This window comes from Xyrauchen texanus, chromosome 38 (assembly GCF_025860055.1).
Source record: "Xyrauchen texanus isolate HMW12.3.18 chromosome 38, RBS_HiC_50CHRs, whole genome shotgun sequence".
In the NCBI taxonomy this organism is placed as follows: domain Eukaryota; kingdom Metazoa; phylum Chordata; class Actinopteri; order Cypriniformes; family Catostomidae; genus Xyrauchen; species Xyrauchen texanus.
Window position 1 is genome coordinate 6,077,037 of NC_068313.1, and position 26,530 is coordinate 6,103,566.

Genomic DNA, 26,530 nt, shown 5'->3' on the forward strand with positions numbered 1-26,530 from the left:
ATTTGTTGTTTAATTTGTTTTTAAACCTGTTAGCAGCCTCTATATCCTCTTCCTGTTCACTGTGCAACGAATCCGGATAACTACCGTAACGACTCTAGAAAATGAGCAAATTAATATTCATACACGTAATTCTTACACATTTTTAAAAACAAACCGGCATATTCGTCTCAATTACATCATGTCTGAAAGTTTAAATTCATGAATGCTTAGAATTTCCAACAACTCACCCTCCTTAGGCAATTCTGTCATGCTTCAAGGGCTGAGAAAGCACTCATTCATTAGAGGAGCAGTGTATGTGTGTTTGCCTGCAAGCTGCAAAAAAAATCGGCCCAAAATCTAGGCGTGATCAGCTGATCACGGATTTAAGACTAATATCGTCCGGTTTTGATCGCCGGCCGATCGATCGGGACATCTGTATTCTTTAGGTATATAGATGAGCAATATGAATGCATTGCCTGACGTACGTCATCTAAGAACATGGACATTGTCCGTCACCCAAGTATGACACAGGAACAGCAACCACAATCCAAATCTTTTATGCAGTTTTTGTTGACATGTAGAGTTTAATCACAAAGAACAACTTCTTGGCATAGATTGTATATTACAGTTGAAAAGAGCCATCCGACTCGAAGCTCTATGTTGTTTTTTATCCGAAGTTTCCTCTGCTGCAATGGCATTATGATATAGTAAATTGTTCATTGGATGCACAATTTACAAGTGGCAAACTTTATAGTAAGGAAGGATGCATATGTGGTAGCTGGAAGAGTGATACACCATACATAAAGCTTAGAGACCATGTGCATCTCTCAGCTACTTGTTTAAAGGGTCAGGAACCCACCTACTTAAGCCCCAATTTCTCACAACTCGGACTGAGAAATGAGTCTCGAAATTGCTGGGAAAATATGTAAATACAGTATGTGGGCTGGTATTGTGGGCGGGAAGAAAATGGAAGGGGGTCAAGAGCTACTTCCAAAAAAACACGCAACAGAGATGGCTGCTGAACCTCACTTTGTGAGTGGAGATGAAAACAAAAGAGTTTGGGGCTGTATATTAATCATGGGACAAAAGTTAAGGCGGTTGAACTGTTTGCAAATCTGCAAAAACATTTGGATATTTAGATCAAATTTTTGAGAAGTGAGAACAGAATTCAGAGCAGACATTACCATCAAAACTTAACAATAATTCATAAATATTTATTCTTACAAGGAGTGTTTGAGGTTTAATACAAGTGAAACTCTATATAAAAAGCATTTGTGGCATAATGTTGATTGCCATAGAAAATAATTTATACCTCCCTCTGTTTCTAAAGAATTGCATGCAATGAAAATAAATACACAAAACTTAAAGTATAGCCACAATAATTAAATGTGCTATATGTAATATTTTTACTGTACTATATCATAAAATGGCCATAAAATGTCATTAGATAATTAGGAAACATACGAAGTTGAAATACTGGCTTCTCTGATAACAATGCTACAGCCAGTATAATCTACTTTCTGTTTATGTTTTGGCCTGTGTGATTCCGCCCACTGCCCACTTAACAATAGTGTTTTGACACTGCCATGTTGCCAGATTTGAACAAGTTTGCAGGCAAAAAACTCTGCATGCTGCCGCCATGGAAGCCAGCAAACAAACTGGATCAGAGATGACAGATTCCACCCGACCTAAAAAGCCTCGCCATCCATCTAAAAACCACGATGACCAGAGGCATTGTAAAACAAGAATAAATATTGGAGATCCCTTTGGATTATGGAGACAAACTTAAAGCCCAGAAATCCTTTAAAACGGTTCCTGTTGCATGTCCTCATTCTGGCAACCCGCGTGAGCTTAGAGTCTGGGGCGGGGCAGACAACCCTCCAATATTTAGAATTTGGAATGCGGTATCATTTCAAACGCATGTTGTCAATATTACATATAGCACCTTTAAGCATAATTTGTTTTAAAATGACTAAAATCACTCTACAATCGATAAAATAAATTACTAATCTTGTCTGTGTAAAGTTATCCAGTATTTCAACTCCATTGTCATGACGACGTAACACCAGTTAACAATGGACGTAAATCGCAGAAACTTGATGTAGATCAAAAATAGAGTTTTCGATTTTAATCATTGTCTTCTGTTTTTGAACAAGCGGTCATGTTATCTTGTTTATGATCATATGCATGGCGAGAAGACGTGTCGCGATCAGCCGGCACCGTCTTCACAAAACAGCCTCCAAACATACATCTGGAATACACCGTGACTTAATGTTTGAAGCGCAGCAGCGGCTGCCTAACAACAAACATGCTCTCTCCGGTGCAGTTATGGATTGTCCATTCTGACATGTTATTTAAATCCTATTATGTCCATTATCCGACACACAGAGAAGAGATGGAATCAGCGATTGTAACAGTCCTCCCTCACAAACGGCGTGTTTTGGAGCACGACTAGCACAACTGATTTCAATCGGACCACAGTGTATGGTGTAAAGGTCCACTCTCATGTCTGTTCCCAGAGTGCTGTTGAAATCTCTCGTCTGCAGAACAGCTGTTTCGTTGAGGACCATGAGTTTGAATTCTCAGCTCATGCGTGAGGCAGCGCTGTGTTTGGATGGAAGCGTTCCTTCTCATGAATAATGTGGAAAAACTAACTGTGACACAAGTACATGCTGTCATACCAATATTAACTCTAGGTTTATGCATTTACCAAATTTTTGTGACGTTGCTTCAACTTTCATTTTGAAACCGGAAGAACGATATAGCTCAATAAAAAGAAAAAACAAAAAAAGGAAAAAACACTTTCCCCTTAACAACAAACATAATGAGTACTTTCATTGTTTTCAGTAATGTGCAACCTGTACAAATCTGTTCACTTCTCAAAAAAAATTTGTTTTCAGGTTTCATGACCCTTTAAATTTCCTAAGCCGTTTCAGATTTCAGGAGGTGGTGGTGTTCAGGTCAGACGATCTACTGACATGTAGAAATGCCTGGCTTTAAGTTTAGCCATGTCTCTGCATTCACCCTCTCTTCCAAAAAGCTCTTTAGCAAATTGTCCACAGTGGACCCGCCACCCCCCAGACCTCTGAAAAAAGCCTGAATATGGATCCAGTTACAGGCTCAAAATGTAAGAATAGGGAAGAAGGAGAGAACACTCATAAAAGTGAAGTGTAAATTATGTGCTGCTTGACTGAAATCGTGACACCCCTCTAAAAAAAAAAATATGAAACACCTCTCTCCTGATATTATGGAGTAATGTTTCTATGTCTGTAGTAACAGGAGCCCTGGGCTAAAACTATAGCTCCAGAAGTGAAAGTTAAATAATGTATTACTGTATATTTCTACTACATATTAGTCAACACCTTTTAAACATTTTGGACATTTGTTTCCCTGTATTAAATCACCTCTAGACTTAAATGCTATTGTGTTTTTTTTATGAACAAACCTAAACCAGTGACATTTATTTATTTTAGAATAACATTAAAAATGCCCTACAGACTGTTTTTGGAAATGGACATTAAACTCTAAAGACCAGTATATAAGTTGACTTCCTTATTTTAAATAATATTCCAGTTACGTTTTATTGCTGAAATTCACTACAGTTTCTCAGACTGGTAAACTGTGATAGACTAGTGATTGGCCTCTTGTCGTACAACCTTCTCTGAAAAGTTGAAATTTCTGTTTATTTTCTCAAACGCTCACTTCTTGGTAGTCATCCCTTACCAGTATTGTTTAAATGGTTGTTCTAGTAATTGTAATTTGTTATGAAAAAAGAGGAGTTCTATTTGAGTTGATAAATTAACTGGTCAGGTAGGTCTACGACATGTAGGCTGAAGAAATCGGACCATTTTCAGCTAAATGTGTTGGTGGTTGATTAGAAAAATCTGATATGACCATTTCTCTTTCATGGCCTCATTAGAAGAGGACCAAGCTGTGATTGGACTCAACAGACGCTTCAGGGTACAGCAGAAGGGATTCATGTAGTTTAGATTTGCAACACTTGCTTTGTATATGATCAAACATCTCTTTCCTATGACCATGCTATCAGATTTACTGTCTCTCTGTTGCTCTGAGCAGACACACTTCATCCCAAGCAGGTAATAATGTTCTATGATTGTGCAATTTCAGATGCTTGTTTAGTGTTTAATTAAGTGTAGTGTTCCTTTTAGTGATGGAATGAGTGTCTGCTCTCTGTCACAGATTCTGTGCCGTAGTTTTACTGTTGGCCCACATGCTTTCCCTCAACATTTATTACTTTTTTTTTTTGTGCAAGTTCTTAAATCAGGACGTAACCCTCCACAATTAAATGCTAAAACCTTTAAGGGAACGAACTTCAGATCTACCATCACTTCATAAATAGCCTGTCATAAAAAGGACACGAAAAAAAAAAATCATCTTACTTTTAGACTACACCTACTAATTAAAAACACATGCCACCAACATCACTTTAAAATGTACCCTTCTTTTGCCTCCCACCTCCTTTGAAAGAAGGCTTGTATGTAGAAGACGCACATTTATTAGAAAGGATTTTTTGTCTTTTACTTTTCTAAATATTTATCCAAAGTAAAGCTCAAATAAAGCTCTTTTTTGAAAATAATAATCATACTGACCAGATTCATTCAGATTTGTAAATCTGTAATGTACAGCATCTTTTTTGTAAAAGATCACATCAGAAGTGGCTTTCAACAGGGCATATGTCTGTCAATGATTTTGTGTGTTGACATAGGAGAATTGGCACCTTTTGGCTTTCTGACCCTTTACCTCTAGTTGACCTTTGGTTTGGTTTGCGCTGTACCCTCTTTGCCACTAATTGAGGTGTAATATGGTCTCGCGTCTGTCAGATATCAGCGTTTAGGATGTCACTGCTCTTGTTGAGTGATGATGTTCACATGTGCTTTAGGCAAACTAATGATGATTTAAGGCTAGTTTACACATACAGTTGAAGTCAGAGGTTTGCATACACTTAGGCTGAAGTCATTAAAAATATTTCTTTAACCAATCCACAGCTTTAATATTAGCAAACTATAGTTTTGCAAGTCATTTAGGACATCTAATTTGTGCAAGATATGAGTAATGTTTCCAAAAATTGTGTACAGACAGATTATTTCACTTTTAATTGACTATCACAATTCCAGTGGGTCAGAGGTTTAGATAGACTAAGATAAATGTAGCTTTGAAATTCCAATCCTTTTAGACAATTAGCTTCTGATAGGAGGTGTACTGAATTCTTTAGCCAAGACTTAAGAAAAATACAATCAAATGTGGACCTCCACAAGTCTGGTTCATCCTTGGGAGCAATTTCCAAACACCTGAAGGTAACATATTCATCTGTACAAACAATAGTATCAAGTATGTACACCATGGGACAACGCAGCCATCATACCGCTCGAGGAGACTCAATCTGTCTCCTAGGGATGAACCTATTTTGGCACAAAAGTGCAAATCAATCGCAGAGCAACAGCACAGGACCTAGTGAAGATGCTGGAGGAAACAGTTAGAAAAGTACCTATGAATATCCACAGTAAAACAAGTCTTATATCGACATAACCTAAAAGGCTGCTCAGCAAGGAAGAAGCCACTTCTTCTGTACTGTAACATGTCCATTAGCTTTCTTTTAGCTTAAATTTGAATGTGTATATATATTAATAGTAGTGCTATAGATGGTCAACTTTAATAATGTATTTATCTTTTTGCCTTTTATTAGCTCATTTTAAATAGTCATGCAATGTTGAAACTATTCTATTTAAATGCTCAATAAAAATGTGATTTCGTAATCATACATTATACACATTGATTTTATAAAATAATTAGCTAAATGCTGTCTAAGATAATTTTAGATGGAGTATAGCATGTCACACTGCAGGACATGTTGACTTTCTAAAAGGAGTTCAACCCTAAAAATGAAAAAATCTGTTTCTGAGCAACATAAATTTGTTTTATGCCCCTAAACTTGTGGGGCTAAAACAAATGGGTTGGTGCAAGTCAGAGCACTCATAAAGGCCTTTGTACTCAACTAAATGTCACAACCTATGTGATTGTGGGTGCTTGAGTGAGAGCTGATGTCTTTTACCCTCAAAAGAGAGGCAGAGAGCTCATTTAGAGTGAGTTTTTAGAAGATTCCTGTTTATCACGCAATCTTAACAAAATACAGATAACTAAAATCTGCAAGGCTTCTATGGTAATAAAGCACTTATTTACAGCACTATTCGTTTTTAGCTTATTGCCTTTTTGTGTGAGAGAAAGCTGTGTGTAATAATATGGAAGTGTATTTAAATGAGAGAGAGAGAGTGTGTGTGTGTGTGTGTGTGTGTGTGTGTGTGTGTGTGTGTGTGTGTGTGTATGCTAAAAAAAAAGCAACAACTATGTGAAGAAAATAACAGCTTGGGAAATTTTCTCATCAGCCCTAGTAATTAGAGGAATCTCATAAACTTGTGTGACACTGCATTTGAAGAGTACTCAGAAGTAAGACATGCTGAATGGTGAATATTTTTCAATATGTGGAATGATCAGCAGTAAGAGGGAACAGCTCTTTGGAGTAACTGTGCCTGTTGGAGACCCAGATCACTTATTGTAGGTGCTCTTCAATGCTGTGGAATAAAAATGGAGAGAACTGTCTAAAGGTGTAGACTAGAAATTAAAATCGTTTTGGCACTTGAAGCATTCTGTTCTACACTACAAGAAATTGAACAAAACCAGAATACTCCCTTTATAATCTAAATATAAAACTAATGTTCACTCACTCTGTGTAGGCAGGGTGCAAGTCTGCAAAAGGAGTGCAATACAAGACACATCAACATCAGATTCTAAAGTTTAATTTGTACACTTGTTTGCATATTATAAATTACAGATTAGATATTCATAGAAATTGCCCCTCGCACCCTCATGTTATTCCAAATGTGAAAACTGAATGTAATCCAAACCCAAAATGTAAGTCATTATTTACTGAAAATATTCCCCTCCGCTGCTGCATATTAGGACTAATGTGCCAAGATTGGTTAGAAGATATTTAAGAAACCAATGTTGTTTGGCATCAGTTTGATGTCAAATCTACCATGGCATTTACACACCATGTTTGAGTTTGTAATAAATAATGCAAATTATATTTCAGAGCTTTATTGTAAGGGACGATTAACATTGAAATTTTGGTCCGTTAGTTATACAAAGCTTCAGTGACATTTGAAGGGTGGAATATTGTGCATGTACCACTTTAATATACATATTATTAAATTGCCTTGTAATTTTTTTTTAGAAAGACTGTTTTGGCCACTGTGAACGGTCTTTCCTTGTATAGCTTGAATGTGTGTGAATATATTCTTTAAAAAAAATCTTTTGAAGTCCATTGAAAAATAACAGCATACAGGTTTAGAACAACTCTAGGGCTAATGAATAATGACAGAAGTTTTTTTTTGTCAATATACATTTGTACCACATACTAGTGTAGAAAGTGAACTCTTCAAACATAATTTTCCATGTGATTTGATATAACTTTGTCTGGTACAAATACAATTATGCACTTCCTAATATTGTTTTGCATTTACAACTTGAGGTGTTATACTTTTTTTTTGTCATTCAGCTGATGGATAAATCAAAGCTGATGTTGTTTAGGAGGTTAGAGAATTTTCTGATGTTTACCCTCAAAACCTGCCAATTAATATTTCACATAGTTTTATTTTAAGGAGTTTCAATTTTATAGTTAAACGTTTCTTTTGTTGTGCACTAAATAGCTTTTTTCCAAGTAATTGTATCAACTGCTTAAGAAGGTGTCTGTTGTGGAAAGTGCTGTTTGCGCTGATATCAAAGTGCTTTGTGGGTAATTGGCTCATTTAATTCTAACAATACACCCCTGAATCCTCACACCATGTGTCTTTTATTGCCATCTAATTTTGACTTCAATTATTGAACTGTTTTCCCCCTTTTCTTAGTAATTGACCTCACAGAAGGAAAAATGTTTTTATTTTATTTTATTTTTTTATAAAGATGTCTGTATTTGTAATAATGAGCATTTACTGGGTGACGGAGTTACATCATGGTGTGTGTGTGTGTGTGTATGTGTGTGTGTGTGTGTGTGTGTGTGTGAGAGACACAGTAGAGCGAGAAAGAGTCACAACAGGAATAAATAATCATTTGACCAGGTTAGGATTTCCGTAGGGTATTTGACTTCTGTTAGCTGCACTAGTGCTATCATTTGCCACCATTACTATCCAGTTAACTATTGGGAAAGAAAGCTTGTTTAGCAGGAATATAATATGGTCAGATAACAGTGGGACACCATCCCACTGTCATAATTACCCAAATGGGATGTGGGGAGGGATTGAATATGAGGCCAGGCAGGGGGCATCGGTGATAAGCGTTCAGCGTTCTCCCACAAACTGGTAATTACTTTATTGATAATTCACTTGTAAAATTGTCAAAGCCAATTGCTAGATTTAATGGATTGGGGAAAAGATTTTCCTTCATAGATAACTGGGAACATCATAACCGAAAGTCATGTAAAATAGCCTACTCTTGGTATGGGTCTGCCTGACGTGTGTGTTTGTGGTGGGAAATGTTTATCTGGTCGTTCTGCATCAACACATTTAACCCTCGCCTTAAATGAGCTAATAATTCTCTAAGGTAAGGCCTTGGTAATGATATTGACATTTAGCAGCCACACCACAGTCTATTAACTACAATAAATGTAATTTGCAACAGGCCCAGAAGTGATCTGGGCAGTAGTAAGATGGGAGGGAGACAAGAAACAGCAAACCGACAGTCATTGTGTTTATTACATGTGCTGACCGCAAGTACATTTGCTAAAATAAGACTGCTCTCATTTTCTTTCATGTAACTACTTTTGCACTTCCTGCTAAATGAACAGAAAAACTGACACAATCAAATATAAAAACTGCAGATTTAGTGTTTGCAGATTCACTAAAGTATAGTTAAATTTTTCAAATAGTCATCTGCTTCAAGATTCTGTTTGTGATGTTAGGTAATAACAAGCTGAAATTATGATGTCCCCAAAATAACATTTTGCTTTCCTGGCACAGTTTGCAGACTTCAGGTAATGATAAGAGTTCTCAAACAATTCACCTCGATTCTAGATTGTCATCTTAACAAGGCAGTAAACCTTCTCCTAGGAGCCACTGTTGCGTTGCATCTTGCTATTTTTTTTGCACCTTGTGCCATTTGGTCCAGCAAAAAAATTATGATTTTAAAGTCCCTGTAAACGACATTGAAAGAACAGTTTTCATTGAAAGGCTCGTCCATTTGGATTGAAAGAACAGTTTTCATCGAAAGGCTCGTCCATTTTAAAAAATGAGCCAATAGGCTTCAGTTGAAGTCACAACCCGCCAAAGCCACACATAACATACAACGTTAGGGTGAAATTTTTTGGGGGGGTGAACTGTCTGTTTAATAATAATTCACCCTTCGCTAAGCCCCGCCTTAAAAGCATTTCTGACCAATCCGGTCATAGCAAATGTTGCCATCTGCCATTTCTCTGACATATAAAATTAATAGCAATAGTTTATTTCTTAATGATGGGATCTAATAGACAGATGCCTAAGTGGGTCCAACTGGACAGAACAGCCTAATCTACCCAGCCAAATAGCAATAGACCTTGATTTCAAACTTTGAACTGTATTTTTTAATTTATTTTTACTTTTCAACAATTGTGAAGGACAACATCTCTCTGGCAAATAACCTACTTCATCTGTGCATTCTCTACTGGTTGGGTATTTCGTTGTCCAGGAAAATACATAATATCTGTGAATAAATTAGTTTTGTTCCCTCCATGATATATATATATATATATATCGCAGTATCCAATTAAATCGGCAACACCCGGCTGAGGGATCAGAGAATATTCTTGCTTTAGTGATTTTGCATTGAAAATTACATTGATTTATTTTAAAAATAAAAAACTTAAATCAAATACATTCCTTATAAGTAATCCCCTGTCCATTTACCATCAGGCAAGTATTGTCTAAACATTTAGGTGGAAAATTACTTACACAAATGAAAACATAAAAACTATTATATATGTACAAATAATAAAGATGATGATAATCACTGAAATCTAAATCATGGTTTGAGGTGAACTTGTTTTTGTATTTTATGTTTTAATCATGGCTATATAGGCTGCAGAGTTGCGCTCGCAACGAACTGCTCTGTGGAATTATAGTGAACTGAACTCAAAGCACCTTCTGAGCGGAGATGGTTTGAGGTCATTTGCAGAATTCTCATTGATGATACTATTCTTGCCAAATAAATTCAGAAGACCAAAACAAAGAAAGATTGAGAACCTTTTACATGTGCGTGTTCAACGAGACTGCACGCCTCCGTACAAACAGCGTGTCATACATGCGCATAGACAGCTTTTTTGTCATCTGTTCTTAATAATATAATAAAGCGTGTTTCTTCAAGCACGCGTCTGTGCTGCAGGGCAAATTATTTGTAATATTTGATAATAATAATAATTATTTAATAATTTAATGGGAAAACGAGACAAATATCATCTTGACGTCATCAAAGGCATCAGCAATTGGTGATTACTGTGACCATCGTTGATCCCTGAGATCATCGTCTGTAGGCACAACCCTAATGTGCATTTCTCTCTATAAATTAAAACAATTCAGACAGTTTCCTTGCTGGTTTTTCTGACTCATTCAGAATCATTACCGCTTTTGCCGGTGTCGCTGCGGCTTGCTTCATGCGTGCATTTTGTAAAATTTATATTTTAAGGCATATTATTACAGTTTAGTATTTTCTCTGTAATGAAGAACAGTGTTAGCAATGTTACTTATCACATTCTCATCCCAGGAACTCAAACCATTTTCTGATGCCCCACCCAAAAAAATAAAATTATTCATTAAATTAATATCATAAATGTGTGATAACTAGTTGACTAATGGCTTAAACAAATGCCTACTATTCGACTAGGAAAATCTTTGGTCAGGGACAGCCCTGCGCAGGACACATGCAGTACCCACCAAGAAGCTTTGGTTGAGCAGCGATAATTATTCCAACTTATACTTAAGATGGGGGGGGGGAGGAGTAAGGGGGAAGGAAGGAGAGATGGCGAAAGAGAGAAAAGCATGATATACATTAATCAGCTATAGTGGGCAATGACCATCCCTGATAAATAAATAAACAAAGCTTAAGTAATTTTCAGATTTAGGGTCATTGTAGGTGTCTCCAAAAGGGAAGGCATCATAACTATGCATAATTATGTTTCCTCCTAAGATTTCTTGTTTTGGCCAAATTCTTTGGATAAGGCAATCCTAAAATGCATTGCACCAAGCTCGGTCAAAAAATTAAAAGGATGTGGCTGGTTGATTATGCATATGCAATATTTCCATTTAATGCAGAAAAGTATCAGTTTAAAAGTAGATTAAGCTTATTAAAAATGTACTCTTTTTACCAATATTTGTGTATCTTTTTTTTTATGCTTATTAGAGTATCATGTTGTCAGCTTGGCAACATACTAATGTTAAACTCTATTGCATAGAGTGGCTGCCTATGTTTGTGTTTTGGACTTAGGTCATATCTCAGTTAGGATACTGCCTTAGAAGGCTTACTGGATAAATACTGCCTACATTACCTCTAAACTCCTTAACCTCTAAGCTTACCACCACTTAATGCTGGTTTCACCTTTTTTGATGTCTTAAGTTTTTATTCCTTTTAAATTTGTTTTAAAGGTCTCGCTCGCGTCAGAGGAGATCCCACAGTCGCAGCAGTGGTCGATCCAGCAGAAAATGCAGTCACAGCAAAGACGGAGATCACGAGCAACATAAAACTCGAGAAAAAGACAGGACACGAGACAAAACTAAAGACAAAAAGACAGACAAAGCCAAAGAGAAACAAAGGTAATATTTATTTTTTATTAACTTTGTGGACTTCTGTTTTTATATATATATATATATACACTCACCTAAAGGATTATTAGGAACACCTGTTCAATTTCTCATTAATGCAATTATCTAATCAACCAATCACATGGCAGTTGCTTCAATGCATTTAGGGGTTTGGTCCTGGTCAAGACAATCTCCTGAACTCCAAACTGAATGTCAGAATGGGAAAGAAAGGTGATTTAAGCAATTTTGAGCGTGGCATGTTTGTTGGTGCCAGACGGGCCGGTCTGAGTATTTCACAATCTGCTCAGTTACTGGGACTTTCACGCACAACCATTTCTAGGGTTTACAAAGAATGGTGTGAAAAGGGAAAAACATCAGTATGCGGCAGTCCTGTGGGCGAAAATGCCTTGTTGATGCTAGAGGTCAGAGGAGAATGGGCTGACTGATTCAAGCTGATAGAAGAGCAACTTTGCCTGAAATAACCACTCGTTACAACCGAGGTATGCAGCAAAGCATTTGTGAAGCCACAACACGCACAACCTTGAGGCGGATGGGCTACAACAGCAGAAGACCCCACTGGGTACCACTCATCTCCACTACAAATAGGAAAAAGAGGCTACAATTTGCAAGAGCTCACCAAAATTGGACAGTTGAAGACTGGAAAAAATGTTGCCTGGTCTGATGAGTCTCGATTTCTGTTGAGACATTCAGATGGTAGAGTCAGAATTTGGCGTAAACAGAATGAGAACATGGATCCATCATGCCTTGTTACCACTGTGCAGGCTGGTGGTGGTGGTGTAATGGTGTGGGGATGTTTTCTTGGCACACTTTAGGCACCTTAGTGCCAATTGGGCATCGTTTAAATGCCACGGCCTACCTGAGCATTGTTTCTGACCATGTCCATCCCTTTATGGCCACCATGTACCCATCCTCTGATGGCTACTTCCAGCAGGATAATGCACCATGTCACAAAGCTCGAATCCTTTCAAATTGGTTTCTTGAACATGACAATGAGTTCACTGTACTAAAATGGCCCCCACAGTCACCAGATCTCAACCCAGTAGAGCATCTTTGGGATGTGGTGGAACGGGAGCTTCGTGCCCTGGATGTGCATCCCACAAATCTCCATCAACTGCAAGATGCTATTCTATCAATATGGGCCAACATTTCTAAAGAATGCTTTCAGCACCTTGTTGAATCAATGCCACGTAGAATTAAGGTAGTTCTGAAGGCGAAAGGGGGTCAAACACAGTATTAGTATGGTGTTCCTAATAATCCTTTAGGTGAGTGTATATATATATATATATATATATATATATATATATATATATATATATATATATATATATAATAAATCTACTTGTAAACACATTTTACAATTCAGGGCACCTACTCCCTAGGGGGCACCATCTTACCCTAGGGGGGCACCAGGAGCTCCACCGGCTGCCCTTACTCACGTTATATGTTATTCTTATATACTTAATGTTTCAGTTAAGGAGCCAATGGCTCCCAAGGCATTCTATGTCTCTGCTGCTGTAATGCCTCCTTTTCCCTCCGGGGATAAATGTAGTATCGTATTGTAAATTAAAAAACAATAAGGCACCATGCCATTGTTTTTATAAAAATTTGTATTTACTGTAACGTTTTAATGACTGAATCGCATAATAGCACATTATCAATTTTTTTCTGTGGTTCATGCACAAAGATGATGTCCTAAACGACTTACCAAAGCTAGTTTGCTAATATTAAATCTGTGGAGTGGTTAAAGTTTTTTTTTTAATGACTTCAACCTAAGTTTATGTAAACTTCTAAACTTTTTAAATGAACAAATAGCATATTATAAATGTTTTCCTGTGGCATTTAATTTCAAATTTCAAGAATTGTGGTACCAACTAAAATGTAAAGATGCAATATGTGTGTGTGTGTGTGTGTGTGTGTGTGTGTGTGTGTGTGGTGGCCGAAGGTTTTGCCCAATAGTAAAAGGATTTGCACAGCAAAAACAAAAGAGTAAACATTGCTTGTAAATACTTCTGAAATGGTTCGTCTTGAATTTCTATAGTTTAGATGCAGCACAGAGTTCAACTCAATCATGTATAGTCCTCATACATTCAGCCTGATATCTTCCCTTCAAACTCCGTGTGTTCACTGTCCCACTGGTCATACAATGCATTTCCATTCTCTCTAGTGGTTAAAACAGCGTTGTCCGCACAGCTTGATGAGGTTTGGCCTCTCTGCCTGAATTTCCACCCCAGTGTAATATGTGTGAAATATGAACTGCATTTCCATCACCTCTCTCCTGTTTGCCACTACCTATGGCCTACCTTGACTCCACCCTTGGCATGGGCTAATTTGATTGGGCTTCTCTTTGGCAATGGGCTGTCAGTCATATTTAGTGTTTGTCTCACTGATGTGCTCAGAGGAATCTGAGAAAGGCATGAGCTATTACGTTTGTGTGTGTGTTTGTGGTTATAAACTTGTGATGTCAACTTCCTAGTTTTCATATTGCAATAAATGCACTAATTTCCATAAATTTATTTAAATAAAAAATAGCTTAAACATTGGTATTTGTAACATGACCATGGTATCTTCTGGTGCAGTAAAATCAAGCATTGATCGCCAATACCATGGTTATGTTACATGATTTCTATAAAACAAACTGGCATGTTTTCAATTGCATTTATGTAATCAAAACATAAATGCATTGACATTTATAAACTGCCATAGTTGTCAAAAAAAAAAAAATGTAATATATTCCCGCACTCCCCATATGTAACCTTTTAATAAATGTAATAGATAATATTTATGATTAAAATATATATATATATAATACTGTTACTATTACAGTGAGTGTTACTATTGTAAATTCATGGTATTTTTTTTTTTTAAAGGATAGTGACGTGTAAAAAATCTGCCAATTTATGTACAGTGCATCACAGCGAAAAGGAAAGTATTCACAGCGCTTCACTTTTTTCACGTTACAGCCTTATTCCAAAATTGATTAAATTCATTATTTTCCTCAATTATACAAACGATACCCCATAATGACAACGTGAAAGAAGTTTGTTTGAAATCTTTGCAAATTTATTAAAAATAAAAAATACAAAAATCACATGTACACAAGTATTCACAACCTTTGCTCAATACTTTGTTGAAGCACCTTTGGCACCAATTATAGCCTCAAGCCTTTTTGTGTATGAAGCTACAAGCTTGGCACACCTATTTTTGGGCAGTTTCTCCCATTCTTCTTTGCAGGACCTCTCAAGCTCCATCAGGTTGGATGGGGTGCGTCGGTGCACAGCCATTTTCAGATCTCTCCAGAGATGTTCAATCGGGTTCAAGTCTGGGCTCTGGCTGGGCCACTCAAGGACATTCACTGAGTTGTCCTGTAGCCACTCCTTTGTTATCTTGGCTGTGTGCTTAGGGTCGTTGTCCAGTTGGAAGATGAACCTTCGCCCCAGTCTGAGGTCCAGAGTGCTTTGGAGCAGTTTTTCATCAAGGATGTCTCTGTACATTGCTGCATTCATCTTTCCTTTGATCCTGACTTGTTTCACAGTTCCTGCGGCTGAAAGAGTCCTGGTGGTTCCAAACTTCCATTTACGGATGATGGAGGCCACTGTGCTTATTGAGACCTTCAATGCTGCAGAAATTTGTCTGTACCCTTGCCCAGATCTGTGCCTCGATACAATCCTGTCTCTGAGGTCTACAGACAATTCCTTGGACTTCATGGCTTGGTTTGTGCTCTGACATGCACTGTTAACTGTGGGACCTTATATAGACTGGTGTGTGTGCCTTTCCAAATAATGTCCAATCAACTGAATTTACCACAGGTGGACTCCAATCAAGTTGTAGAAACATCTCAAGGATGATCAGCGGAAACAGGATGCACCTGAGCTCAATTTTGAGTGTCATCGCAAAGGCTGTGAATTTTTGTGATTTCAAACAAACTTTCACATTGTCATTATGGGGTATTGTTTGTAGAATTGTTGGGAAAATAATGAATTTAATCCATTTTGGAATAAGGCTGTAACATAACAAAAAGTGGAAAAAGTGAAGCTCTGTGAATACTTTCCTACCAATACTGTTAAGAATGTTGGGCCATTTAATGTGATTTTAAACTTGTTTACTCGCCTAGGGTTTTCATAGATATTTTCCCAAGAGAATTCATCAGCCATGTGCCTGAAAGATAGGTCCCAGCGATTCTAAATATTTCAAGAAGAGGAGAGGGCCAGGCAATGTGGTTAGTTGATGTTACTCAAGCCGGCAGGATGTAACACCTGACAAAACTTTTGCTGAGATCGAGCTCTCTTCATTGTTGGAGGTCCACAGTTATCACACTTCACATATCACACTTGTTGATTCAGAATGGAAGTTGAGTGATAAAAATACCAATTGCCTACAACTTGCTCTTTGATTCTTTTTCACATGGAGTCAGCTGAATATTAAAATATTAATTAAAAAATAATAACAGGAATTCTGTGTGAACATTAACAATTGAAGTAGACTACATTAGGATGTGATTCATATAGTAACTTTACCCTGTCAGGGCTCTACAGTAAGAGCATGTCATTCATTTGTAAGTGAATTTCACTGCATGCGCCACTGCTGAATTATGAGCGCCACTGTTGGGATTTCACATGGTTCATTTAATATTCTTGATGCAACAATATTTGTCAGCCCCAGTCAGCTGTGCGCTATCTACACTGTGAAAGGGACCTCCCACACACACACAGTGACGTCACCTCATAACAAAATATGTCAAACTCGCTTCATTTCATGTGGGCCGCAAGCTCATTTCTGGAAATGTATTAGGGCAGGGGATCGCAACGTTTCACTGAACAATCAGTTAGCGCTTTCGTCATGAATAATAATGAGCCTTCCCCTGTCATCTGTATGTTTTGGAGTGCATTTTGCTTGCTTCAGAAGCTGAATGAAACCGCGCTACACGGTCAATTATCAACACTGCTTAATCATAGCAGCACGATTGCAGAGCAGGTGAGGTCATTTGCAGAGTAGTATCAACCTCACAGACTATTTTAAATGCACCTGTGAACCAGTGAGATGTACAGCGGGGAATGTGAAATTAATTTGAATGCTGTACAGGATTGTCTTTTGCAAATCTCTTATGTCTCATTGATGAACACCAGCAACAAACAGCCCCCACACTCTAAACGACACTGACAAAGAAAACTTAAATTAGAAGTCTTTTCAATGCTTACAAAAATATACCATGGGTTTACTGTAACAACACTAACTTCATTACATATGGTAGTTGTGGCAGAAAAACTTTCTAAATATATTCAGACTTTTCATTACAGAAATGCCATACTACTCTCTATAGAAATCATAGTTACTAACCATGGTAGTGAGGAGCCATGCATGGTTTTACCAATGTTGCCATGAACTATTAGAAATGTCATTTGTCAAAAAAAAAGTCAAAACTATGGATACTATGGAAGAACTTTGGTAAATTTTCATTATTATGGACCAAGCTATCAGTTTTCCAACTGTGTAAAATGTACTCTTATAATGCTCTCTGATTGTTGGAAAATGTAAGTTGTTTTGACTGCCTTCAGAAATTCCAAGAGATGACTGTTTAATCAGTAGGAGCCTGATGAAAGGAATCTGTAAAGAAGACCCAACTAGTCACACTGTCAGAATATTTCAATTTAGCAATATAAAAATGAGGTGTTAATTTTTTTCCACAGATGTTACTGTTGTTAATATCATAATTTTCATCTGCATCCTAACCTCAAAATCAAAGTTGTACTGTCAAATGTGCATTTTAATACACGTAACATGTAATTTTATTTGCATGGGTGCTACCGAAGCAGGTTCTGGTGCCACATTTTCAACAGGCCCTTTGAGGGCACAAATAAACTGTGGTGTGGCCCAGGATGAAATTTAGTTTGACACCCCTGTTTTAATCTTTTCTTCGACCAACACTCGTTTGTACGGGTCCGGCGTTGCAGGCTTGTGATGTGCGCACAACAGCAAAGCCACTGAGAAAATCCTAGGGGAAACACTGCGAATGTATAAAATTGTTTGAGCGCACTAGTTGCTAGTCACTAGCTGATCTGACACAAGAAATTAAGAACTTGTATTGTAGATTATCATCAAAATAATAACTCAAATGGAAATTTATTTTAAAAGAGGCATGTTAGTTTTTTTTTTTTACATTTAAAAGTGCTGTTTTCTCACTCACATGGATGAGCACACACACTCTCTCCCCCTCCCCCCTCCCCCTCACACACATAGACCAAGAGAGAGTTAAGCTGCATATGCAGATATACCACATAAAGATGGTCTAACCAGTGTTTCTTGCTTGTTTTTTATGTTATAATGAAGGAAAGCGTTTTGAATTATGACAGATGTCTTAAAAACATTTGCGCTGATGCGCAATATTCTGAGAAAAACAGCGAGATCCTGCCTGTATGATCTGTATGTTGAGCTTATAGGACTTGATAGTACAATCCCTTAGAATAATCAATGCTTTCTTGATATCTTGGGTGGGGGGTGGGGGTCATCAGGTGGGCACCCTCCTTCCTTTTGTGTTTTGTTGATAAGCCCACGACACCTCCAAATGGCTCAACAGTGACACCTGGCGTCCCAGGTGTGCCCCCCTCTACATTTAACCCTCTTGGTCATTTTGCAGCCCAGTTGGGATCCTTTCGTTTTAGCCACAGCCAGTTGCTGCTTCACTCGGCAGCCTCTGACAGTGACCTGACGGCTTGTCGGAAGTCCTGTCCTCTGACTTCCAACCCCTTCAGCAGCCTAGTTGTTGATGTAGCAACAAAACCTCTGCAACCAACCTCTAAGGGAAACAACTGGGTTCGCCAGCCCCCTTGTACTGCCTCGGCTGCTAGGTCCGAGTACTTCAGACTTTTACGTTCATACACTTCACCAACTGCAGCATCCCATGGCACAATTAGTTCCACGATGAACTTTTGCGATATTGACCACAAGATCAGGTCCGGGCTGAGATTAGTTGTAATTATCTCAGGTGGAAAGATGAGCTTATGGTCTAGATCAACCTGCATTTTCCCTTCTTGCAGTTGAGTTCACTGGAAGATGTCCTGCTCTTATGAAGGTGGTGGTTTTTGAGAATCCAGGTATTGTGGGATAGAGGGCATTGGTATTAGTTATCATTGCCTCCAGGGTGATTTGCCAGTTGTCTCAGAACCTGATTGTGCCTCCAGGTGTAACAGCCTTGGGAAAGACTGGTTTTGCAGCCAACAAGGATGTGCCTTATCGTTGCTGGGGTTTGACAGAGAGGACATGATGGATCATCTCCGACCCATTGGTTTAGATTCTTGGGTGTGGGAAGGACATCGTAGGTGGCTCTAATGATGTAGCTAAGTCTACCGCCCATCTCCCAACAATCCTTCCAGGTTAGCTTACGATGCTCCAGGTTTTCCAGTTAGTCTATTGGCTCTGTTTGGACTGCAAACTTGCCTTTATACATCTCTGCCACATCCTGCTGCTGGACCTCGGCTACTACCAGCTTTCTTCTCTGGGTGACTGTCACCTTGTGCCATGTGGATTTTCTTGTCCTGAGTCCAAAACCCCCTCTTCCCTGCTGCACCTGTCCTACGATGCCTCTATGCCTGAGAGCAGATTTTGCTTGATGTACTGCCTCAGACGGGGTCCACTTCCTCCCAGTTGCCAGTCTGGGAGCCTCCACTTGTATCATAACATCTTGAGACTCGATCAGGGTCATGTCCAGCCTCACTTTGGTACATTTGTACTCTTCAGTGAGGCTAGAAACAGGCAGTTCCAAAGCACCGTTCCCACACAAGCCGATATTGCTGAGGCAACGTGGAAGTCCAAGCCAATTCTTGATATATGAACTGACTGTCCTATCCAGCTTATCAAATTTTGGTAATGGGGACCTCGTAGACTGTTAGAGGCCACATCAGATGGGACAGCAATCCGAACGGCAGACACCACAGTTTCAACTTACCGGGAAACAAGGCCTTTGATTGTTTCATCCCTCAGTTGGTCACTTTGGTCTGAGTCCTTGAGGCTTGCATTGTACCATCGCCCTAAGCTCTTGACAGGCATCTACAATACTGTCGGGATGGATGTTGAATGAATCCATTCATGTATTAAAGTTGACCGCATATGTCCATTTGCAGCTTTTAGTATAAAAATGATTTGGGTTCAATAAATACAGACAGTCATTGCATTTGTTAGTCATTTATGAACTCCAGAAAAACACTTTGTGACACAATCACCATGTATTACAATTAGCGTTTGTGATGTGTGCATTTGCTGATTACATTTTTTAAATCGGAGCATGATGTCTTGTTAGTTCTTCCATGTGAGCAGAAGCTCATTGGACATATGAGCCTGTCCCAGTGACTGAATAATTTTTTCAAACGCATTAAAAGTGTTTTTTGTTTATTTGTTTTTTGGAGCAGGGAGTTGAGTTGGTCAAACAGGTAACAGTTGGTAAAGCAAAAGACCACATGATGACTTGAAGATCATAAAGAGCAATCCTTCCAAAACCAATGGCCAATAAATATAAATTTATTGTGCCATTAACACAAAACACCATCAGGGAAAATGCAATAAACATTAAGTTGACAATAAAACAACACAAAACCCCCAATGGTAATAACTGATATAAAAAAATATGAAGAAAATATTGTTAAATGTGAAAAAAAAAAAAAAAAACTTTATATTGTTTTACAATATTTTACAGAAAGTACAAATATTGTCTTGTAATATACATTTACATGTACATGGTAGCCTACTGTAACTATCAGTTAACATTTTTTTTTTTTTTTTTTCAAAGAAGCATTTAAAAAAAAACATTGTTCAAATTGCAATATTTTTTTACAGTGTAGTTACACAAATAACGGGAAAAAAGGGAATAGAGTCTAAACAATCACTTCACCTATGATTGACAATGTATAATTATGTATGTGTGCTATAGGGAGATGGCTGTATAAAATAAACCCAAGAAGATTTCTCCTATTAGCAGATTAACTGTAGGTGTTAGTAGCTTATTTACATTAACAAAGATTTTAGTTTAAAGACAGTATTGCAAGCAACATGCCAAATGAGGATTAAGATAATATTGCTGATAATGCTTTTGTGTGCTTATGTGTATCAGCTCCAGATGTCTGTACACATCCGTCAGTCACTTGCGGATTAGACACTGTTGTTCTACACTTAAGGGCTTGCACACTTTAAAAGCACTTCCTTGATAACTCCTTTTGGCTTTTCCTCTCAAATATTCTCCTTATTCTTTTCCTTCTCTTTTTGTTATAGCATGTGTTAGCTGGTCTGTTAACCTACAGCATGCACTCTGACACATGCAGACACTGTTGAAGCCATTCATAGCTGAGTTGCTTACAGGTTGTGTGTGTGTGTGTGTTAGGATCAAAGGGGGCAGCAGTCGCAGTGGGGGGAGGGCGTACTGACACAGCCACGTGTGGTGTTGTTCTCATGAAAGATTTATTGCACCTCTAGTATGACAGCAGGCTTCTCCACACCTGGCACAACCTGTTTTCATGCAAAATGTATAAAAAAAGACATGGCAAATGCTTAATAGGTGATTGTGGTGTGTGTGTGCGCAGAGTGTGTAAATATGGGTGTGATGAAGGGACCTAATATAGTAATCAGTGCCTGTATTTTGTGTGTTTTTTTGTGATTTAAGACAAACCTCAGTGTACCAATGGTTTCTTAGAATAGGCAAGGGAGGCAATAGCTGCATTTCCATCCAACTGTTTATGCAATTTTTTTTTTGTGTTTTGCATTAGTTCAAGTGCACATTAAAGTGATGGTAATGGCTTATTCGCATAAACAATGACGTGTCATGAACCTCCGTAAAGTTATCACCCTATATAATTAAATCATTATCAAATCTATACCAATTATTTTTTTGTCACTTTCCACCCCATGTGGTCCAAATTGCACCAAACCGGTGTCATTCGTTTGAGCTCAGTTTGTGCTGATTTATGCTTTTTAATTTTGTATCTATTTTCCTTCCATAGAAATAACAGCTTGTATTCAGGAGCAGTGACATCACTCTTTACCCCAACTTCTGTCTCAAATGATGGAGTGTGTCACATTTGTATATATGGATCTGTACCCGGTGCGGTCCTTTGCAGATATTAATGAGACCAGATGCCGGTTTACAACTCAAACTTGGCTTGTTTTTGGCCGTTGTGCATACATCAAAGGATGGTTTTACATAAATGTGTTGTTCCATGAATCATTCTTCTCAGTCTCAAGTTTAGCATGGACTAGGAGCAGGTATGCTAAACCAATACAAAAACCTTTTCTTGCCAACATTTTTCAAAAACATACATTTTTTTCAAACGAACATAAATAACAGTGTAAAAATGAAGTATTTCACAGCACTGACTATTTCAGATTATCCCACAGTATGGTGAAAAGAACTTTATATTAATATGCTTTTTACAGAAAAAAATACAAATATTTAAATGGGAATTATAATATCTGATTCATAACTAATGGTATATTATATTTTATGCAGTGAACCTTTATGCGATTTGGAACATGTGAGAACTACTGTATTTTCCGGGAATAAAGTTTCCGGAAGTCAAAATTGCATTGTTGAGAGAAGAAGAAAAAAAAAAAAAAAAAAAAACACCGATAAGTCACATCTCTGTATAAGTCACACTGACAGAGGATGCCCAACACGGGTAGGTTGCTAGGACCCGGAATTAGTCGCCCGACCTCCGTTCACCGGTTGAGATGTCAAAGTACAGTACCTCAGAATCTATACATCGGATCAGTGCTTTTGGGCTAATTTTAAACGGGATAATTGGCTTTAAGTAATCATGTGTAACAGATTCTCATTTTCTTTTAATGTTTCATGAAAGAAACAAAACAAGTGAGCCACATCTGTTTATAATATCTGTAACTGAATTAGGGCTGGACGATACATCGACGTAATCGACATCATCGATTACATAAATATGTCGATTTGCATAACACGTGTCGGTGCGTCAAAATGGAATAATTAAAATGGCAGCACCCGGTTTAAGCATGGTTCCCCGAAGAACAAAAAAAAATCTAAACCACGGTCATCTAAAGCATTGGAGTATTTTAGCCATCCATCTTCAACCGCTTATCCGAAGTCGGGTCGCGGGGGTAGCAGCTCCAGCAGGGGGCCCCAAACTTCCCTATCCTGAGCCACATTAACCAGCTCTGTCTGGGGGACCCCAAGGCATTCCCAGGCCAGTGTGGAGATGTAATCTCTCCTCCTAGTTCTGGGTCTTCCCCGAGGCCGCCTCCCAGCTGGACGTGCCTGAAACACCTCCCTAGGGAGGTGCCCAGGGGGGCATCCTTACCAGATGGCCATACCACCTCAACTGACTCCTTTCGATGCAAAGGGGCAGCGGCTCTACTCCGAGCTCCTCACCCTATCTCTAAGGGAGAAGCCCTCCACCCTTCTGAGGAAGCCCATTTCGGCCACTTGTACTCGCGACGTAGTTCTTTCAGTCATGACCCAGCCTTCATGACCATAGGTGAGGGTAGGAACGAAATTTGACCGGTAGATCGAGAGCTTTGCCTTCCGCTCAGCTCTCTTTTCGTGACAACGGTGCGATAGAGCGAGTGCGATACCACCCCCGCTGCCCCGATTCTCCGGCCAACCTCCCCCTCCATTGTCCCCTCACTCGTGAACAAGACCCCGAGGTACTTGAACTCCTTCACTTGGGGCAATACCTCCTTCCCTACCTGGAGTACGCACTCCATCTGTTTCCTGCTGAGAACCATGGCCTCAGATTTAGAGGTGCTAATCCTCATTTTAGCCAGAGACCTAAAAATGTGGTGCTGTGTAAGCTATGCAAATTGGAAATGGCTCATCACAGCAGTACAAGTGGCATGAACGAACACTTGAAGCGAAAGCATCCCGGTGCGCTTGAGAAAGACGGCAGCACCGTAAGTCCTGTTTACTTTTTGTCCTTTTACTTTGTGTTTTTGTATTACAACACGCATTTCTGTTAGTAGTAGTCACTTAAAATAGATTTTCTAAATGTTTCCTCATCACCCCCATATTAAAAGTAATTTCTGCCCCGCTGCTAACGTAACTTTACACCATGAGTCATCTAATTTGGTTATTTGGCCGTTTTATATTTTCTGTTTACTTTAATGGCCATGTATGAGTGAGAAAATGGTGTAAACTGTGTGACTGTTACAGTCTGTAAATCATTTCAATTATAATCCTTGCCCCACTGAGATTTAATTCAGATCCCAATAGTTTTAGTTATTCCTGTTAGAAAAAAGTTAACTGTTGCTCGAATTGCACTAGTTTTACTGTAAGCTGAGGGGGAGGGATAGAGGAGGAGAGGTGGAATGTGGAGGGAAGGGAGGGTAAGGAAGAGGGGTAGAGAGATTGTGTGTATGTGGTAAGTTGGGTGTGTATATTACTGAGTTGATTAAGAATGCACAAGTTTTAGTTATTCCTGTTAGAAAAATATTTGTGTTACTCAAATTGCACTTTTTATAAATGATTTTATATTGGACTGCTAAACTCGAGGTTGCACAATGTTTTGATGTTCCTCCTGAAAGTGACTTGAATTTTACATTTGTTTAATTAATTTTCTTGTTCATTTGTTTGTGTTTAAGAGAAGATCATTTAATAAAATATTGAAATATTAATGAGAAGTTTTTTTAATATTTATTTTGGGTTAATTAATTGTTATATTAATCAAGTAGTAATAATAAAAAAATCGTTAGAAAAATCGACAATTTAGTCGTTAGATTAATCAACTAATCGGAAAAATAATCGTTAGATTAATCGTTTGGTGCATCCCTAAACTCAATGCTGTGCACAAACAGATTTTAGTCTGTGTGTAAAACAAGATACCTCATCAAGATACCTCATTCATTAACGTTAGTGACTAGATATTTCTGATATTTGCAACCCTCTTTGCAATGTACTAATTATCAGGTTCACTGGCTGAGATTGTGATGAAACATGGTCATGTGAGGTGTAGCGTTTGACAGCGGTCTAGAGTTTGTTAGAACAATAATGTTACGATGGACAAAATAGTTTTACTGGTTGCATAACGTGCTTTGTAAAGGCAAAATATTCTGGATTAGCAACTTTAAAACACTTCTACCGTCTCTATGACTGATGTTTTCATCTGTTTTAGTGTGCATGTGTTTGAGCAGCCAGCATCAGCTACCTATAAATTATGTATATAAGTCACTTCGGATAATTAGTCGCAGCACCTTTTAGATGATGAAAAAAAAAACATGTATTCCGGAAAATACGGTATGTTTATGATCACTGGGATAGACGTCAGTTTTTTTTTTTTTTATTTATTTATTTTTTTTTTTAACATGTACATTTTTTTGTACATGTAACGCTCAGTCTCCTCTTCATTTTCAAATCTACCGGCGCTACAATAGGAATATCGAATATTGCATTATCCAACAACTTATTGCCTCCATGTCGTGCAGCCCTATCGGATATTTTTAATTTTACTGGTATTGGTACGGACTACAACATTTTTGGTATCATGACCACCCTAATGGCTTGTATGCAGCATTGCATCTTAACACAGAATTTGGAAAGGAACACAGTTCCTCCTGAACTTGGTATTACAAAGGTTTTCAGAAATACTGTATATGAATAGACTAGTCACACTTGATATTAGGTGGCCTTAACTACTATGTAGGGTACTAACATTAAATACATACAAGACTATGTATTTACTGTGTAACTACTTGTTTTTCTGCAAATGCTGCTACTGAGTTTGAGGTTGAGGTATGGGTAGGTTTAGGAGTAAGGGTTGGGTTAGGGGTAAAGCTAACAGTGTAAATTCAAGTATTTTAACCTGTTCATACGCAATTCCCCCACACACGATGGTGACGTCGCTGCTTACGTTTAATATATAATTTACCTTCTTTAAATGTAATAAATATTAACAAATTATACATATTTTCAAAGCTATAAGGGTGCAACATTGATATCCGATCTCTGTTTCACGATAGCAATGCTCCAGAAACAGCAATTTAGGTATTTGTGACAGGAGTACAAATGAAAACATGCAATATAAAAATGGGACTGCATACCTTTTGTTATGAAAATGCGATCGCCAGATGAATCCAGTTCGCCACACTTGGGTCAGTTGTCCATGACAAGCATTCATTAAAAAACATCCACTAGCACTTTTTGTCCATAAAAGTAATTAATCTGAGAAATATGTATATGTTCTCCATTGTTTACATGAGAACTCGCCTGAAAGAATTACCCTTCATCGTCGTTCTTCAACAAACTATGCAATTGTCTTGAAAGGTGGAGCCTTAATTTTACTCTGTACTCCGCCCAGCGATTTTACAGCGAAAAAAGCTTGCAGGAACCTCTTTTTTTTCAAATTTGAAACTTAACTTCTTTAGAACTGTGGCTTTGAGAACATTGTATTTCTGGGTTGTCTTGGCACATTTATTATTGTTTTTTTAGATTATAAAAACATGTTAAGCACAAAATATTTACATTACTCTAAACTTCAGCTTCTCTAACTTTAAAAAATAACAACATATATTAATTCTGAATCTTGAAAATAAACTTGGAAATAAAGCCCAAAAGATATTACAACTGTGTCCATACTACAAAGTGTTCTGTAAATACAACCATTTAAGTTCAGGTGTCATTTTCATGGTTTGTGCTCAAAAAGGGGGTGCGTATCAACAGGTTAAATGTAATTACAATGCAACAACATGTATGT

General features: G+C 38.0%; 1 protein-coding gene across 2 annotated transcripts in view; it reads left to right on the plus strand.

The window, feature by feature from the left end:
• rsrc1 (arginine/serine-rich coiled-coil 1) overlaps window positions 1-26,530 on the plus strand; it is a 441,822-nt gene that overhangs the window by 82,988 nt on the left and 332,304 nt on the right. For both annotated transcript variants that reach the window (XM_052109824.1, XM_052109825.1), the window contains exon 4: window positions 11,661-11,828. In XM_052109824.1, coding sequence (XP_051965784.1) covers window positions 11,661-11,828 — 168 coding nt within the window. The remainder of the gene's footprint in view (window positions 1-11,660; window positions 11,829-26,530) is intronic.